Source organism: Chiloscyllium punctatum, chromosome 48 (assembly GCF_047496795.1).
Source record: "Chiloscyllium punctatum isolate Juve2018m chromosome 48, sChiPun1.3, whole genome shotgun sequence".
Classification (NCBI taxonomy): domain Eukaryota; kingdom Metazoa; phylum Chordata; class Chondrichthyes; order Orectolobiformes; family Hemiscylliidae; genus Chiloscyllium; species Chiloscyllium punctatum.
In genome coordinates this window covers 43,005,353-43,024,703 of record NC_092786.1, presented here as the reverse complement: position 1 = coordinate 43,024,703, position 19,351 = coordinate 43,005,353, and the positions used below count along the sequence as shown (strand labels likewise).

The following is a 19,351-nucleotide window of genomic DNA, read 5'->3' as shown; positions in this document are numbered from 1 at the left end:
TCCCATTGAAATGAATAGGTCTGGACCTGTCCACGGTAGGTCTTAAAACATATCACCCGTGGGTATGGGGGGACACAACTGTTTCAGAAATTACAAAGAAGGGCTCTCCTGCACAGTTAGTACACGATATTATTCAAATATTCCCATAAACAGAAAAGAAGCACAAGAGAAAAAAAAACTTACGTTTATATAATTCCTATCACAACGTTAGGACATGCCACGGTGCTTCACAGGCAATGCAGTACTTTTAAAGGGCATAATGTAGGAATTCTGGCAGACAATTTGTATCAACGAGCGCAATGTGATTGATATAAGGTAGTCAGTTTTTATGATACTGGTCACAGAATAAATGCTGGCCAGGATACTGGTGAGAAACCACTTTTTCATATGCCATGTGATTGTTTACAGCTATCAGGACTGAACATTTTATCTGAAAGGCAACATCGCTGACAGGGCAGCACTCCCTTAGCCCTGCACTGAGCTGCCAGTCTAGGCTTTACTGCTGAAGCCTCTAGAGCAGAATGTTAACTCTCACCTCTTAACTCTGGGACCAGAGTGCTATCCACTAATTCAACAAACAAAATGCTAGCAAAATATCAGACCTAAATATCATAGCTAACGAGTTGTTTCCCCACCTCATCAAATTATTAAAGAGAGAGAAAAAAATATTAGGGTGGCACAGTGGCTCAGTGGTTAGCACTGCTGCCTCACAGCATCAGGGATCTGGGTTCAATTCCAACCACAGGCAACTGTCTGTGGGGAGTTTGCACATTCTCCCCGCGTCTGTGTCGGTGTCCTCCCACAGTCCAAAGATGTGCAGGTCAGGTGGATTGGCTGTGCTAAATTGTCCCTAGTGTTCAGGGATGTGCAAGCTAGGTGGATTATCCATGGGAATGCCTGGTTACAGGGATACTCTTTGGAGGGTTGGTGTGGACTCAATGGACTGCTTCCACATTACATGGTTTCCTCTCTCTTTGGACCAATTGGGAAGAAGGATAGTTATTATTGTTACTGCTCATGTTTACTGTACTTTGAGATTTTGATTGAATTTAATTTTGATTTCTGTCCTGATACTGAAAGAAATGCAATGGCAACACTAAGTTTGTCTGAGCTCAAGCAAACCTGATTTGGGTACATGGTTTAATGACGGTCTGGAGACCTTCCACTCCATGCTGAACTGCTCAGAATTGCCAAACACCACAGATTAACACGGGAGATAGAGGCGTATCACAACTGAACTGGTCCTACAGTGAGAATGCCCTGGACTAGACTGAATGTAGGTGGAGGGTTCAGGCATCACCCTGTTCGAAAGATGATAATATAAGGATGTGGCTCCATTATACCTCTGCCTTTACAGCTCCAGCAAAACCAAATGGACAACATGTGTTTTCAAAAGCACGACAGTCAAAATTGAAGGAGTGTTCTCCGATGAGATCTGCAGAGAAGTCACACTGGCAACAGGTTTGCTTTTGGCAATCAATTTAATTATGCTTTCTACAACCCTGTGGATATCGGTGGTCTGTGTATTATCGGCAGAATTTCAGAATTTGGAATATTTTTGTCCATATTAATTAAAAATGCAGACCACGTGTCAAAGAGTAAGAAAATCCCCAGTGGCTTACAGCCCATGCTCTCCCTCTGCACACACAAACGTTAGGCATGCATCATAGCCCCATTGCCTGGTCTTGGAGAAGAATTCCTTTGCTTTTTGAAGATGAAATTTACCTCAGAACTGCAGTTTTTTAAAAAAAAACTCAATAAATGAGATTGATTTGTTACTATAGTCTTAAGTTCCGTTTCCTCATGTCATAAAATTATCACTCACTCGTCAGCAATTTCCAACTGATAAAATCCTCAATATTTTCTGGAAGAATTTAAGTGCAGGCCATGTCAAATGACTGTGCTGACTGTTAACAATACCTGTCTGATACTATTAGTTGGAAATAGACCAGGCAGCAGAGAATGACACCATTTTACACTGGTTTCTACCTTCCCTTCTCTAGGTAAAGAGTTGGTGGGGGTTTGGGGGGGAGGCGGGGGGGGGAGGTGGGGAGAGGGAAATGGGGAGAGACAGGAATTACCACTAGAATTACCTGAATATGGAGCCTTTGCTAATTGCCCCATCTTAAAAGTTTTACTTTTTAATCGCTAACAAGCCAAAGTTATTGGAATAAAATTATCAGCAACAGCGTGTGTAGTTGGGCCCATTTTACAATGTGCGTGCCAATCAGGAGCTGAGGAAAGGCACAACAGGTAACAGCACAGACTGGACTATGTCAGTAGGAAGCAAATTCCATGCCTGGGAACAATTCCAATTCCTAACCAAATTGAGGTGACAACAATGCAATAATTCAAAGTCACACATTTATTCAAACAAGATTTCGAAACAGCAGAATACCTGAAAGTCCAAAAAGTTTACTTTCTAAACTCCTTTAGAAGTTTACATTTCTCCCTCCTCAAGGGTGCTGACCAAGTTTGAACCTATTTGAAACAGTCTATTCCTCAAACTTGATTTTGGCTTTTAATGTTTACATAAAGGAAATCAGGAACTACAGAGCACTTTGTTGCAGACACAAACAGTTTGCAATGTTGTAATTACAGACTAGCTCAGATAGCGAGGAACATGTAGAGCAGTATCCCTGCTCCTTCACGGTCACGAGGTTAAAATCCTGGAATCAACAGGGAATACTGTGGAAATACTAAGAAAGAATTTTTAAAAAGTATAACGCAGGGTTGTTCTTTAATCTTTTGTTTAACTCAAAACAACAGACCAGAAAAGTGACTTATAACTGGAAGGATTCAAAGTAAAATGTGATTGGACTACTTCACTCTAATTCCTAATTCGTTGCTAATTTAGAACTGACCAAAAATTGACACTGATTGGCAAACATACTTAGAGAACCAAACAAAACTAAGAGAACCAAAGAGTCAAGAATATTCAAGGTAAAAGTTTATCATCTGAGATGAACAGATTTTTCATCAGGACAGGGATTATGGGGAAAAAGGCAGGAAAGTAGAGTTTGAGGATCATCAGGTCGGCCATGAACTGAATGGGCTATTTCTGCTCTAATGTCTTTATGGTCTTATAATGTGACACATAGAAAAGGCATACCAGTGTAGTGTTCTGCAGTGAGGGTTAAGGACACGATGGGGCAGAATATTGCAAACTTTCCTGTGTCACAAAACTGGTCCCTTTTTTCTATAAGCTGTTCCTTTTCTCAAGGTTACTGTGTCCTTGATTTTTGTTTTCCAGAGGAGTCATAAAACCCTCCCAACTCTGAGGTGACTAGTTTGGTATAGAGATGAAAAAGGATGTTGAAAGGCCTTTTGTTTATATGTAAATAGAGGAGACTTCAGGTTCAAGTGGTCATGTTATAGAAGTGACCTGTATAATGAAAGGGGAATGGTCAGCTCTCTAGCTGAGCAAGGCAAAAGTGAGGACTGCAGATGCTGGAAACCAGAGTTTAGATTAGGGTGGTGCTGGAAAAGCACAGCAGGTCAGGCAGCATTCGAGGAGCAGGAAAATCGATGTTTCAGGCAAAAGCCCTTCATCAAGCCTGTAACTTCGATCTTCCTGCTCCTCGGATGCTGCCTGACCTGCTGGGCTTCTCTAGCTGAGCAGTTCAGTCCAGAACTAGTTAGGAGTTCCACTGTGTGGAAACAGGCTCTCTCTCTCTCTCTCCTTCTGGCCTTCTAACTTCAACCTCTAAGCATTTATTCCATTTTTATTGTTTTGTTTAAGGGGGTTTGCTTATTGGGACAGTTATATTCAGAACAACATAATTAAGTCTAGTTTGGACAGACTGAGTTCTGAAGGGGTTCTTTATTCTGTTCTTTGTGTTTCATTGTGTAATTTTGTGAATAAATTTTTGTCTGCTTTAAAACCTGGCGGTCAACCTAGGTATCTTACTCCTGGTAATCTTCACTGTACACTTACTGAGCCTGCTTTAGAATGTTTTGAGTGGTCCTGCCTAGTCCATAACACCTGTTTGATTGGATACAGATAGAAGTTGAAATGTGGAGAAGTGTTCCATTTCCTGGCAGAGACATCTGCACAAAGGCTCCTCTCCCCAAAAGCTCGTAGTCAGTTTCCAAATGAATAAGATGCCCCCCGGTTTGGTTATAATGTGGAAACTGGTCTGTTGAGATGAAGCTATGGCTTAAAGAGGTGTAGTTTTTCCTGTTTTTGTTTGGAAGAGTGATTTTGAGCCATAGGTACTAGGCTGTCTCCTCCAAGCCAATCAGGTAACCAGCTTGAGAGGCTTTAGGGTCTTTAAAAATTTTGGAACAAAAGAAGCAGCATGAATGGGTGGAGTCAGGCTCCCACAGAACCAGGGTTTTAGTTTTGTTTTCAGTAGTTGCTGGGGTTTTGAAGCTGCTACATCTCTCTGTTACAGCGAAAACCCTTGGTTCTCTTCCTGCTGCCAGAAGCACACGAGAGACAATCATTTTATGAATTTGCCTTCACCAAGGGTACGTCTACGGGATGTTACTATGTTCGAACAGTTGCTGTTTAGTAGTTAAATAATCGATTATTCTGTTAAGTTTTTCAATAGAGTTAAAGTCTTTCTTTTGTTTGTATTTTAACTGGGGGGGTAAGAATCAAGTGTGTTTTGCTTAAAACCAGTTAGTGTGACCGATCAGATTAATCTGAAACACAGCACATTACACTTGCCTTTAATTAAGATAAAGGTCAGGGTCTAGGCTTTCTCCTTGACATATTTACTGGGGGTATGGAATGGTCCATTACACTGGTTGGTTTTATTTATTCTTCCATGGGCTGTGGACACTGGTGGGAAGGCACAAATAGGGATGTGCAATTGTAAGAGGGGACTGTTTGGAGCCAACCACATTGCTGAAAGTCTGGAGTAACATGTTGCCCAGACTGGGTAAACTTGGGCAGATTTCCATCCCTAGAGGATCTCAGATGGGGTTTTACAACAACCAATGACAATTGCCATTTTCAGTATTATTGATTTATTAATTGAAATTAAGAGCCACCGGGTGTCCTGGTGGGATTTGAATTGGTGCTCCTCAGAGTAATTACCATGACGTCTGGATTACTAATCCAGTGACAATATCAATACACCACCCATCTCCCCGCCAACAAACACATTGCATGTCTTCATAGAATCCTTACAGTGTGGAAGCAGGTCATTCAGCCCATCTCGTCCTCTGAAGAGCATCCCACCCAGACCCACCTCCTTGCCCTATCCCTGTAACCCTGCATTTCCCATGGCTAATCCCCCTAACCTGCACATCATTGGACTGTGGAAGGAAACTGGAGCACCCGGAGAAAACCCACGCAGACATGGGGGAGAATGTGCAAACTCCACACAGACATTCGCCTGAGGGTGGAATCCAACCCAGGTCCCCTGGCACTGTGAGGCAGCAGTGCTAACCACTGAGCCCCTGTGCCATCTTTCTGAAGGTTATTCATTTTGTCCATGGTTCTATGTTTGGAAATTCCAAAATTTCAGCAGGTTGGACCATGCCCAACTTGTCAGTTTGTTACTCTAGTTACAAGGTTGCTTTAGGTTTTGGCTCTCTCCTGTGTTTGGTGGATGAGAGGCTCTGCCATAGTCCAGCAATGGACAGAAGTCTTGCAAACGCATTGGAGCAACATATTAAAGACATTTGACAAATTGATATTTGTTTGGGTAGGATGTAAAGCTCCATTGGGTGCAAGTGATTCGCTGAAATTTTTCATCACTGCTGCATTTGGAATTCAAACTGAAGCAGCTTTGCTAAAACCCTGTTTAGGATGAAGCCCAGGGGAGGGATGACATTTGTTCAGAATTGATGTTTTTTAAATACGAACATTTCCACATGCCCAGAAGGTCTGCACTCTGTTTATACACAGAGCCGGTTTGTGTTGTAAATTCACAGAAAAATACTGAATGCAGCTTTTTAAAAATGGCAAAAGGTGGCAAAGGAGAAAAGGTTTATGCTGAGTGCAATTGGCAATCTGGGTCGAAACAATTCATTTTCTCCAAGTGATGTTACAAATCAAGTTACAGTTCAAACTTGCTTGCACAGTCACAAAACTGAAATCAGATTTCGGGAGCAATCAGATTTTAAAATAACTGAAAATAACTTTACAGAATGATGCATAACCATTCATTAGAGCCATTGGTGTATGTGTGTCCATCAGTTGCCAAGTGAATTTGACAGTTAAAAACTTTTCAAAAAGTTTCTGCTAGTTCCCAAGCACCTAATAAACAAAGTTTCCTTCAGGGTCCTGTAGCTCAGTGGTAATGTCCCTCCCTTTGGGCAGAAAGTTGGTGTTCAAGTCCCACCTCAGAGTGCAACAGAGGTATGTCATAAATTTTCCAAACAAGGTGAATTAAAACCAAAACTGGACAGCTTCCGTGAAGGGCTGCAAATGGATAAATTAGCAGAAACTCCTCATGTTCATACTTGATTTGATATTTGAGCCAGTTCGTTGGTCGGGCTAACTTCCAGCTGACTCATTTTAAAAGGGCGTGTAAAAGTTTGCAGAATGAATATCCTTGCCGGTCTAAACTGTGTCTGCAGTTCCTCAATTATTTCGGCTCAATCAGAACCACCGTGCCAAACATCCCCCCCCCGGATTCTTAAATTTATGAACTCATTATTGCTGCTTAAACAATCACATCTTGACTTGTTCAGTGCAAGGGAAAAAGAAATGCAATGTGTACCCCAAAGTTTGATTATTTATGGAGGACATCACAGCGATTGTAAACCTTCACGTCTGTGTTCTGTGACAGGAAGACAAGTATACACTTCAAAGTTGGCAATAATTATTCATTTGGTAGACCATGGGTTGGCAAACTTGTGAGCGCACATTCGATCATGGATTTAAAACGCAAGACTTGGAGTTTACCTGCTCATCCTCGAATTTCAGATGAAGCACTGTGTCTCCTGGCTTGTAGTCTTTCAGAAGCTCCGCGGATTTCCAGACATCCTCTGTATCAGGGATCCACACCCTGGCAAACTGTAACACACACAGCAGGAACAGTTTGAGAATGAGCCCTGTGAAGTGGAAGGAGTTAAAAACCAATGACAGACCCCTAATTCCATCAGTACCCTATCAGATCTTCAGCATGTCCCAAGATGAATGAGGAAAACCTCCTCAGGGTTTGTGGCTAAGTGGCTGCAACTTTCTCCATCTGCACGTGTTATGTTTGCAAGTGGCTCATTCAGCACGATTCTCATCCAACTTAGTTCCATTTGAAGGGAATTGTGACTGTTGCTTTGTTGACACACCAAAAACCTTGGTGGACCTGACTGTATAGTTCTGACAAATGTAATGACCAAAAGTCATTAAGAACCTTTGCCCAAAAGAGGGTCACAAAGTCTGGGGTGTTAAATGGGCTCACATAGCAAAAAGGTTTAGCAAGTATGAAATCCAGTTCTTAATTTGAACTTTTGGACAACAGGAAACAGCTTTGCCCTTTTCAAAGTGTACTGTGACAGGAAATAGAAACTTTCTTTTTGATACATTAGCATAATACAGAGGAACCTCAATTATCCAGCATTCAATTATCCGAATTTTGGATTGTCTGAATAAGATCGCAAGGTACCGATGCTTGGCTAAACTGTGTTATCCGGCATTTAGTTATCCGAACATTCAATTATCCATACAAAGTACTCACACGTGTCATTCGGATAATCAAGGTTCCTCTGTACATTATATAAATTTGGATTTTGAAGTAGTGGCATGCTGGTTTTGATCTGTGCCTGTGAAGTGGTTTAATGATTATCTCCCAAGTATTGCTGTAACTATGGGGATTTATTTTTAAACACAGTATGCAACACAGTTTACTTGCTGGTGAGAAATGGAGTTTATTTTCATTGGTTGGGTTTTGAGTGAACAGAGTGAACAACTGTGCATCAAACTTCAATTAAAGGACACGTAATTATGCAAAAACCAGTCTGACAAAAATGTCTGGTTTCAGTTCAGGGTTTGTAGAAGTCATGGTTAAAGTTAGACATGCAAGTCCTTTTCTCTTGAAGAAGGCTATATTTTAGAACTCTTCAGATATAGGTTACTTCAGTGTAAGGAGTTTAATTTTAAATTTTCTAACCAGAACATTAAGTCTGAGCTCAGTTGTGCGAAGACTCAAGGGAAAGGCTGTCAGATTTTCAGGACTGGGAATTGAAGCATCAGTTAAGTTAAACCCTCCAGATCTGATACATAAGGGAATTCTGTTTGGTGTGAGCACTGGAAAAGGGTGATGTTGGGATGAATGAGATAGCAATATACCATGTGTTGCACAACATTTAAACTTGTTATAATATAAATACATTGGTTTATTCCATTCTTCTTCATTTCTTTTGCATAATGCACACGTGTTCTGTTGTTAAAGCCAAATCTGCCGCATTGCATTTTACAGTGTAGTTAAAGCAAAAATAACATCCATCAAGCCAGGTTTCAATCTGGGATCCGACTTCCCAAGTAATAACATCAGCTGGGTCCACAGTAAGACCAAATGGGAATCAGAAGGAAACCGTCCACATCAGAAATGTCTTGTTTTTATTTCTGGTGTTCCAAATATCAGACTGCAAGTTCAACCTTACAACTGACTGACACAAGTATATAGGAAGCACAATTGAAGTAAAACACAAACACAGACTGCCACATTAAGGCAGATTGTTCTGAAGAAAGTAACAGCACTCGAACAACACATAGTTACTATTGCACAGGTCATCCAGGGCTAATAGTGAGAAAGAGGCGGGCTGGTAAACTGCCAATAATGGTGCTTCAGCATTATTATCGTTGCAACAATGGCATTTTCTCCTTCACGTTCCCACAATTTCCAAGAAGAAGCTGCTTTTGAACAGTTATTGCCGATTAAACTTCTCAGAGTTAGTTAAATCTGGTTACCAATAGTGTGGGTAGCCCTACAACAAAGTGATAATTGCTCAGCATTGCCAAACTCTCTTTCCCAGAAAGTGAACAATTATAAAGTCATTATGCAGTGCTTAAAAACAAACCACCTTTGCCGCTTTATCTATTTTCCTGCCTCCCCAACTTTATGACCCTTCCTGTCCTCGATTTGACATTGAACGCACCTTACTGTTTATATCTCAACCCTTTAATCTGATCAGTTACGTAGCTACACTGATTATCACAAAAGGTTCCCAAGACTCCTGCACCCGAAACTGCAATGTTATCAGTACTCCACCTACCACTCCGGTAACACCAAGAGATGTCTGGTGGGCATCAGTTGGTGGCAAGACACAATGGACAGAAATCAGAGCAGAGGAGAAAAGATGGTAGAATCCCCATCCATTATCCTACTCCCAGATTAAATACCCCTCTCATTAACAAACAGGCCATGGGGTGGGCATAACATTTCACCAGCAATCTCCTCCCTTTCTAAATTACCACCCCATGTGCTCCATTCCAAGTTTATTCTAATTGAGTGGTAAATCAAATCCTATCAGCTTTGTATTGTCTTTACCATTTCATTCATTCATTGAATGTGTATATTCATAGCAAGGCCAGTATTTCGTATCCATACCTAGTTGAGAAGGTGGTGATGAGCTGCCTTCTTTAACTACTGCAGCCCATGTGCTGTAGGTAGACCCACACTATCATTAAGGAGAGAATTCCAGGATTTTGATCCAGTAACACTGAAGGAATGGGATATATTTCCAGATCAGGATGCAAAGCAGCTTGACGGGGAACTTACAGGGGGTGATGTCCCTATGGAGAAAGTGAGGACTGCAGATGCTGGAGATCAGAGTTGAGAGTGTGGTGCTGGAAAAGCACAGCAGGTCAGGCAACATCCAAGGGGGAGGAGAATTGGCGTTTCGGGCAGAAGCCCTTCATCAGTTCTCATGTATCAGCTGCCCTTGTCCTTCTGAGTGGAAGTGGCCATAGGTTTGGAAGGTGCTCTCTAAGGATTGCTAGTGAATTACTGTGGTGCATCTTATAGATAGTACAGACTGCTGCCACTGAGCGTCAATAGTGGCAGCAGCAAATATTTGTGGATGGGGTGCCAATCAAGTGGGCTGCTTTGTCCTGGATGGTGTTGACGTTGTGTTGTTAGAGCTACACCCATTCAGACAGGTGAAGAGTTTTCCATTACATTCCTGACTTATGCTTTGCAGATGGTGGACAGTCTTTGGGGAGTCAAATGGTGAGTTACTCGCTGCAGGATTCCTACCCTCTGCCCCTGTGTTTGGAACCACTGCATTTATATGGCTCATCCATCTCAGTTTCTACTAGATGGTAAGATCGAGGATTTTGATAGGGAGGGATTCAATGATGGAAATGATGCAGAATGTCAAGGGGCAATGGTTTGATTCTCTTTTGATTGTGTGGTAAGAATGTTATACATCAGCTCCAGCTTAGATATTGCCCAGGTCCTGCTGCATCTGCATCCAACAGTTTCAGTAGCTGAGATGTGAATGTCTCCACTTCAGACCTTATGAAGGAGGGTAGGTCACCTGATGTTATTTTTCACCGACTCTCCACTGCATCCATCCATTTCATGCTGGGCTGGTTAAAAGAAAACCTCTCATTTCTTAGATGTATGAGTGAAAATGAAGGTTGCTCGATGTACAACACCATCCGTGTTACAGCTTTCAGTGTGGATTCTTCAGCTTCTACCAAACCAATTTAAACTAAAGAATGACTCGGTCATAGAGTTTTACCACACAGGAAGAGGCCCTTCAGCCCATCGCATCTGAGCTGGACATCAAGCAGCCTCCTATTCTAGTCCTATTTTCTTGGGACCTTGTATGCTATGATTTTTGAAGTGTTCATCTAAACCACCGCACTCTGGATGAAAAGAAATTCACCTTATATCTCCTCTAAACCTCCTGCTCGTCTTAAATTCATGCCCTCCCCAACCCCAGCTACTGACCCCTTTAATAAAAGAAAACTGTTCTTCCCATCTTACGTATTTCCACCCCTCATAATTTTACATTCCTCAAATCAGGGCCCTCTCAGTTGTGTTTGCTCAAAATGTGAAAAATAAATCTATGCTTGACTAGTGAAACACCCCAACCCAGCTAACAACCTGGGTGAATAGTCTTCACTCTTTCTGCTGCTATCACATCCATCCTATAGCATGGCAACTAGATCAGCACACAGAGTCCTCTAGTTGTGACCTAACTGAAGTTAGAGACAGCTCTAGTATAATCTCCTTGGTCTTGTATTCAATGCTTTGACTAATAAAGGCAAATATCCCAAATGCCTCCTCAACCACTTTATCTATCTGCTTCACCTTCAAAAAGCCAATGATGGAGACAGTTCAGAGAAGTACAATATCGAGGGAGTTGAAGATGTTAGATCCCAGAGATGAATTTCTGACCAAAGTGAGGCTACAAATGGTATCCAGTTGGCTACTAAAGGCTTATATTCCCCATACACAGGGAGATGGGAATGTCACTGTACCAATAACCCAAAGCCCTGACTCAAGCTTTATGACTCAGGTTCAAATCCCAGCACATCAACTGGTAGCATTTCGATACTATCAATATATCTGGAACATAGGAGCTAGTCTCAGCAATGGCCAGCATCACAATCATTATCCATTGTGACAAAACCTATCTAGTTCACTAATGTCCTTTAAGGAAGGAAGTCTGCTGTCCTTATACTGTTTAGCCTCTATGTTATTCCAGACCAAAGCAATGTGACTGCTCTGTGAAATTGTCTCTCAGCAAGCCACTCAGTTCAAGGAGAAGGGCACCTCTGGTAAGGCTAGAGATTCTCACATTCCAAAGCAAAAGCACTCCCTTGCTCCACACACATCATCTGCTGTGTGTAGGTATCACCATTATATGCTTCATAATTCAGACTCATACTGAAAGCATTCATTTGCGCACTCACTGGGGAAACACTATTATAGAAAGCAGTCCGGTCCATATCAGAAAGCAGTTATTTCTCGGACACAATAAAAGTATCACTTTGATTCTGTGAAATCTTATCAATCCACTTTCTGCTTTTATTGGTAACTCTCGGACGTGCTTCTGAATTTGCACAAAATGGCAGCGTGCTGAGCTCATAATTGACAGTACAGTCTTGTGCTCACGTGGCATTCCCTTGAGGCAATGGAAATAAAAAGAATTTTGGAGACTGGTGAGGATCTCCATAGCAACCAGTAAATGGGTTCATCAGCATTTAACCTGATGAGCTGGAAGGGTGTACCGTGAGTGTTCACTGTTCCTGATGGCTGCAGCAATACTTAGAGCAAACAGAAAATGATTTGCAAAACAAACTTGAGATACAAAATTGTTGGGTTACTTTTTTCCTTTGGTTTCTCAATGTGCTCCTGGCAAGATTCCATTGGAGTGGGGAAGAGATGGGGAGTCTGCATTGTCATTGCTCAGCTAATTGGCACAGAGCAAATGCCAACTATTCCAGATGTAACCTCACAGCTAGTCAATATGAAAACCCAATATATCTGACAGCTGGCCTCTTTTTGAAACAAAAGGCTTGGAAATTATCACCGGGAGCAGGGGATATGCCGAGACCTACTCAAGAACATCCTTCCTAGATGGAAGCACAAGAACCATTCAATTGGCTGCTTGAGTGAAAGCAAAGTTCTTGGACAAACTTCACACAGTCATCTGCACTCAGAGAAGACAGCATCCCAAAATTCTGAAGCCTTTAAAAATAAAAGAAACATTTTTCCAGTCCTGACCTCAAGTTGCTGTACTCCCAGGTCCACTCTAGCAGGGAGTGGAGATCAAAGTCAGTTGTAAATTGAAAAGAAAAGAGAAAATGCTGGAAAATCTCAGCAGGTCTGGGAGCATCTGTAAGGAGAGAAAAGAGCTGACGCTTCGAGCCTAACTGACCCTTTGTCAAAGCCTTGGTGCCAAGGGCTTATCATTCTTTCATAGTGGACAGCTATTGAGTCTGCTTCCCCCTTCCTCTCTTCCAAGTACAAGCATCCCACAGAGCAGAAATGTGCAGGTTCCGCCAAATTACTATCAATCATTAACATACTGTGTAAAATGGCCAAGTTGGCACCGATTGCTCAGCTGACTTCAGGGATGTGTGGTATACGCAAGAGTCATAATCTGTGAAAGATCCCTAGGGCACTAATTTATTTTTTGACTGCTTCTCTGGAGACTTTCACATTCTCACTCAAACTCCTCAATGAGATGACATATACATGTGCTAACATTACCCGCATTACAGTACTAACAGCATTTGTGATTTTGCGTGTGGTGTTTAGACTGACACGGAAGCAGATTTTGAAGAATTCAATAATTCCCTCAATAATGATCAACCATCCATTAATCTTAAAGCCACAAAACACCAATGAAAGCATCAGATGTCCAAGATGTCACGGTATTTAAATTGGCACAAGGCCACAAGGGTAAGATAGCAATATTTTATTTTCCCAAAATAACTGAAACACGCTTCTACACACAAAAAGCCATCACCTTAATCACACCTTCTAGGTTGGTAACATAGCAACTAAGATGATTTCATCGCATCTTCACAAGGTCAGACTGCATTAACCAGTTACGAGCCTTGTTAATGTATCTCAGATCTCAGAATTCAATGTAACTCGATATGTTGCATTCTGTACATCACCACTACATTGTTACTCAGTCACTCCTGAACATCTGCAGGCTTAGGCTAGAATCATCATATCCATTTTTGTTTTATTCATTCACAGGATGTGGGCATTGCTGGCTATGTCAGCATTTATCACCCATTACTAATTGCCCAGAGGGCAGTTGAGTGTCAATTACATTTTTGTGGGTCTGGAGTCACATGTAGGTAAAAGTGAGGACTGCAGATGCTGGAAACCAGAATCTAGATCAGAGTGGTGCTGGAAAAGCAAAGCACAGCATCCAAGAAGCAGGAAAATTGACATTTCAGGCCAGACCAGACAAGGATGACAGATTTCCTTCCTTACAGGATATTAGTGAACCTGTTTTTGTGACAAATCAGCCATCATGGGCACCCCTAGGCAACCTTTTCATTCCATTTTTTTTTAGTTGAATTTAAATTTGATAATCTGTCACAGTGGGATTTGAATCCAAGCCCCCAGATTATTAGTGCAGGGTTCCGGATTGCTAATCCAGTGTAAGGACCATAACTTGTAGATTGTTCATTACTTCAGCGATTTCAGATTTTCCTCACTGCTAGTAGGTGGTGTGTTCCTTTAGTGATGGCTTTGAAATACTTCTTTGCAATGTCCATCCTCTCCCATCCCCTTTTTTGTCTCCCATGCTACCCCACATCCCACTGCAGCCTCCCTGTCTCTCCTCTCACACCACTGCCCCATCCATACTCCCCTCGCAGCCTCCTCCTTCTCCCCAACACTCTGGGACCCAGGTGGCTGCCTTGGTTAAAAGGTTGCTCCCAGTCATAGTAAAGCAACTGTTGACTACTGGCCCTCAGGATCTGAGCCCTCCCAACTCTTGGCCCTCCACCAAACTCCCATTCCCCGCTGGCTCCCTCACTGTCAGATGTTACTTATCTAAGTCCTCAGCACTCCTCCAATCACAGGTTGGTTCCCTCTCTAAGTAATTGACAATGGGTTCATGAGTGAACTTAATCAACAGCAAGCATGACAGAGATCCAGCCTGTGACAGGAGGAGCAGCTCCTCACTGTGTGGCAATGGACAGTGGGTAACGACGTGCATTTGCAGAGCTGGCACATGCACGATGGGCCGAGGGGACTCTTTCTGCGTTCTATCCCTTCTGCAAGATTTCCTTCAATTTAAGTGACTCGGCTTTTCTCCAATGGTTCATTCCAGGATGGAATTTTCCCAGGCGTTTTGTCGACTTTTCAGAGTGTATTTGCCTACCACACCGGTGTATGCTGACTGCAAATCCAGAATTACATTCCACTTACTCTCCCTTCAAGTTCCCTCCACTGCCCACAATATCTACCATTTCCATTGTACAATATTTCCACATCAGCTATCTATCATGTGACACTATGCATCCAAAAGAAGAAAAAATGGATGACGATTTAAGGACAGTGCGTCCAAATCATGACAGTGAAAACAGAGTGGATTTAGTCCAGACTGGATACAAATCTGATTCCGGAAAAGGAATGAAAGAATCTGACCCTCCTCAAAATCTACATTCCTGAACATGCAGCAAATCCCAACAAAGGGGCCTGCATACTCAAGAGGATATTGTGGCAGATAAGAATCAGAGTCCTACGGCATGGAAACAGACCATTCAGTCCAATGTGTCCACACCGACCAGAAAACTTGTCCACACCAATCTGACCTAGTCCCAGTTGCCTGCACTTGGCCCATATCCCACTAAACTCTTCCTATTCATATACCCATCCAAATGCCTTTTAAATGTTAATTGTACTAGCATCCGCCACTTCCTTTGGCAGATCGTTCCATACATGCACCACCCTCTGCGTGAAAAAGTTGCCCCTCAAACTTTTAACTTGCTCTGGTTTAACGAGAGATTGCAAGTTTGCAAAGCAGCATAATCTCTTTGCCAGGTAGTGTGCTCCAACTGCTTACCAACCAAATGGGATTAACCCAGTTATTTTCAGAGCCACTCCCTGTGAGAGCCAAGTGATAAAAAGGGAAATGGACGATGACAGCAGGCAGTGAGACAGGGCTAAGTAAATCTCATTTTAAAATTCACAGGTGACAGTTTGTTCTCACAAGCTAGTTTGACACAATTATAAAAGACAAAGCCAGCTGATAAAGCGTTATGAAACTGTTTCAAACTTAGCCACTTTATAAAAGAATGCTGACTGGATGAAAGATCACTTGCACAGCAGCACTCCGCAGTCAATCTACAATATCCAGAGAGCAGGCCTAATGATTACTGAAATATCACACCAAGTCAAGAGGTTTGGTATGAAACACTCCCAGTCAGTACATGTATTATGAAAGAATGATGAGTGGGAGGAGACCATTTGGCCCTCCTGGTCTGTTCTATCATTCCATAAGATCATGGCTAATCTGATTGTGGCATCAACTCTACTGTCCACACTTACACCCTCTAACACCCTGCTGGTGCTGCATCCGACCGGCTGTGATTGGATTCAATTTTAAAAATCTGGCATAATAAGCTAGTTTCATAGGCCACTGTCACTGAGACTATTAATTGTTGCAAAAAACCAATCATCCTCACCTGGCTTGGCCTATTCATGACTCCAGACTCTTAATTGTGTCCTGAAATGGCGCAGTAAGCCACATTTCCAAGAGCAATTGGGGATGAGCTATATCCCAGGAAAGGGTGTGAGAATCTAACCCAGCCTTCAAGATAATCAACGGTCCCATTTCCACTGCTCTCTGGGTTTCTTCCACAGACCTATCACCCTGAGGAAAAGCTCTCTCCATCTTCAACAGGAGGCCCTCTCCCATCCTTATTTTTAAACTGGGTCCCTGAGATTGAGTCTCTGCCAGGAGGGGAAACTTCATCCCAGCATCCATACTGTCAATGCCCCTCGTACTCACTCATGGGAATTGAACATTGTCAATTGGGCAAAGCAAGCATTCATGGTATCTTCCTACTTGCCCAGGGAAGTGGGCAGTGTTCTTGAATTGACTGGTTTGCTCGGGCATTTTGGAGTCAAACACATTGCTGTGGATCTGGAGCCACATACCAGGCCAGACTGGGTAAAAATGACAGATTTCGTTCCCAAAAGAAACACGAGCAAGACAGACTGGCATGACAACAAATACAAACAATTTTATCACCATCATTACTAGCACTAGCTTTTAGGTTCAGACTTAATTAACTAAATTTAAATTTCCTCAGGTCACTGCATTGCTGGAAAAACAGAGTTCTGAAGAAGGGTCATTAGATCCGAAATGTTAAATTTGCTTTCTCTCCACAGACCTGCTGAGTCTTCCCAACACTCTGTGATTTCGTTTCAGATTTCCAAAATCCACAGTTCTTTTGCTGGGACTTAAACTCATCTCCAGATCATTAGTATAAGCCTCTGAATTACCAGGAGAAAGTGAGGCCTGCAGATGCTGGAGATCAGAGGCAAGAGTGTCGTGCTGGAAAAGCACAGCAGGTCAGGCAGCCCTCCTGATGAAGGGATTATGCCCGAAATGTTGATTCCCCTGCTCCTCGGATGCTGCCTGACCTGCTGTGCTTTTCCAGCACCACACTCTCGCCTCTGAATTACTAGCCTAACCACTAAGCTACTGTACCCCACAATATTTCTGCTGAATCTGCGAAAAACACTCAATTGCATAGTCATTTTGACTACCTGCTACTTTTAAAAGGTTGTGACCAATGAATGTTTAAAATTATGGATTGCAAGTATTTCAACTCAATATCTGATATACAGTGTCCAGACTTTTGCATGAGTTTAGCCACTGAACAAGACTTTTCATATTGAAGTACATTGGAGTATTTTGATCTGATTTATATTCCCAGGTATTTATTATCATTATCCAGCTTCCATTAACGTGGATCCATAAGTAGCTGCAATACAAGAGTGGAAGAGAGACCCTGTGTCTTATTTTCCCCTTCATTATGTGGTGATACGTTTTGAATCTTTTATAGGGACCCCATCCCACTCCGCGGAGTCTGGTAAAACAGTGAGTTCTCATGATGTATGGAATAACAGACATGAACCACCCACTCACCACTATGTGACACCTTGGTACAATAACACTTTCTGCAAGGAAATAGCAGCTGACATGTTGAACATAGCAGACAGCAGCTCTCACTATGAGCTTGGTAACTCCTTCAGCACACATGCCCCCAGAGAATTCACCTGGGTTTGTGGATGACTGGGCGAAGGCATCAAGAATAAAGGTGAGGAGATATGCCCTAAAAAAGAAGTGCGATTGAAAATCCAAAGTACTATTTCCAGGGCCCAGGGACCTGGTTTCATTCTGCCCTCAGGTAACTGTCTGTGTGGAGTTTGCACATTCTCCCTGTGTCTGCGTGGGTTTCCTCCGGGTGCTCTGGTTTCCTCTCACAGTCCAAAGATATGCAGGTTAGGCGGATTGGCCATGGGGGGAAATGCAGAGTTACAGGGATAGGGAGTTGGGTCTGGATGGGCTGCTCTTCAGAGGGTCAGTATGGACTTGATTGGCCAAATGGCCTGCTTCCACACTGTAGGGATTCTATGATTCTATGAAATTGGTCCTTCACCTTCGGGTGGAATGAGGCAGTCTGTGACCTCATGCGACTAAATGTGATCAATGACTCAGTTACATAAAGCAGAGACTACATTTCAGACTAATTCATTGCCACAGGACAGTGGACAAGAGTCATAAGGAACTGTTTAAATGAGAACTCCTTCTCAAATTTTGAACTGAAAATTAACGTGAAACTGGTGTAGCATAAATTGGATTACAGATCAATCTGAAAATCAGTTAACCATGCAGCATAATTTGCCACAGTGAGGCTGAAAGCATTCCCGTTGAGTTAACAGTTGAGAATTCAAGTGCAGGAGATACCACATTTGAGATATACATTAAGAGAGAGTGTCTCTTCAGTACAACACTGTCTCCTTTAAGGTCTGACATACTGAAGTGGGTCAAAGCAGCATCCCACATCACCCAAGGAAGTGACTCATATTTCAACTCTCATGAGGAAGTGACATCCCTTCTTCTAAGCAGCCGACAGAAAACGTCAGGATGATGAAATTTCATTTTATACAATTATCCAAGCTAGACTCAGTTGTTAAAATTAACCAACTCCAACAACTCAGGCCTCAAACCTTCCAGCAATTCAAGAAGTTTGGAGTGGGCTTTGGACGATGATTTTGAGATCGTTCAAAGGGCACTGTTCTCGCGTATACCAAGCCTCATTTCAGTCGCAATCATCACAGAGAGAGACACACACAGAGTGAATTAATGCCCTTGCCCCATGATGCACGGTGACAGGAAGCCATTTCATCAGGTGGAGTGGCTGCCACCTACCCACCTCTCCCAGATCAGATCCCTGCCCACTGCCAACTGAGACCCATGAGTGGACAATTCATGCCCACTGGCCCTGCTACTACTAATGTTCACGCAGGAGCAGATAGAGGATCCGGCTAACAGGAAACTGCAGAAGCAAACTCTCAAGCTTGCCTGCAGGTGTGCAGATGGAAGAAGCACATGGAGTGGGAGAGTGGACAATTGACAGCTACCACCACCCCACCCTTGTGCAGCCCATTCTGCCGAATCCCCTTCTCCACAAATCCTACCCTGTGACTGACCAATCAACACTCACCATTCCCCAATCATCACCACACTCCACATTGCTCGTTCACAGCCTAGACAATCTGCACTTTGGATGCGTGCCTTATTGGCACTGCCAGGCAATGAAAAGCTGCCAACTCTTAAGTCAAGGTGGGAGTGAAGCATTCCCACTCCACCCCTCTCCACTGTGCCCAGTCAAGTGCCAAATTGTCACAATGTCCTTCCTGAAGAGGGACAACGTGGGCTCTTGGGA

General features: G+C 42.8%; 1 protein-coding gene across 5 annotated transcripts in view; it reads right to left on the bottom strand.

The window, feature by feature from the left end:
- myo5aa (myosin VAa) overlaps nucleotides 1–19,351 on the bottom strand; it is a 276,751-nt gene that overhangs the window by 209,427 nt on the left and 47,973 nt on the right. For all 5 annotated transcript variants that reach the window (XM_072565069.1, XM_072565071.1, XM_072565072.1 and 2 more), the window contains exon 2: nucleotides 6,866–6,976. In XM_072565069.1, the coding sequence (XP_072421170.1) occupies nucleotides 6,866–6,976 (111 nt within the window). The remainder of the gene's footprint in view (nucleotides 1–6,865; nucleotides 6,977–19,351) is intronic.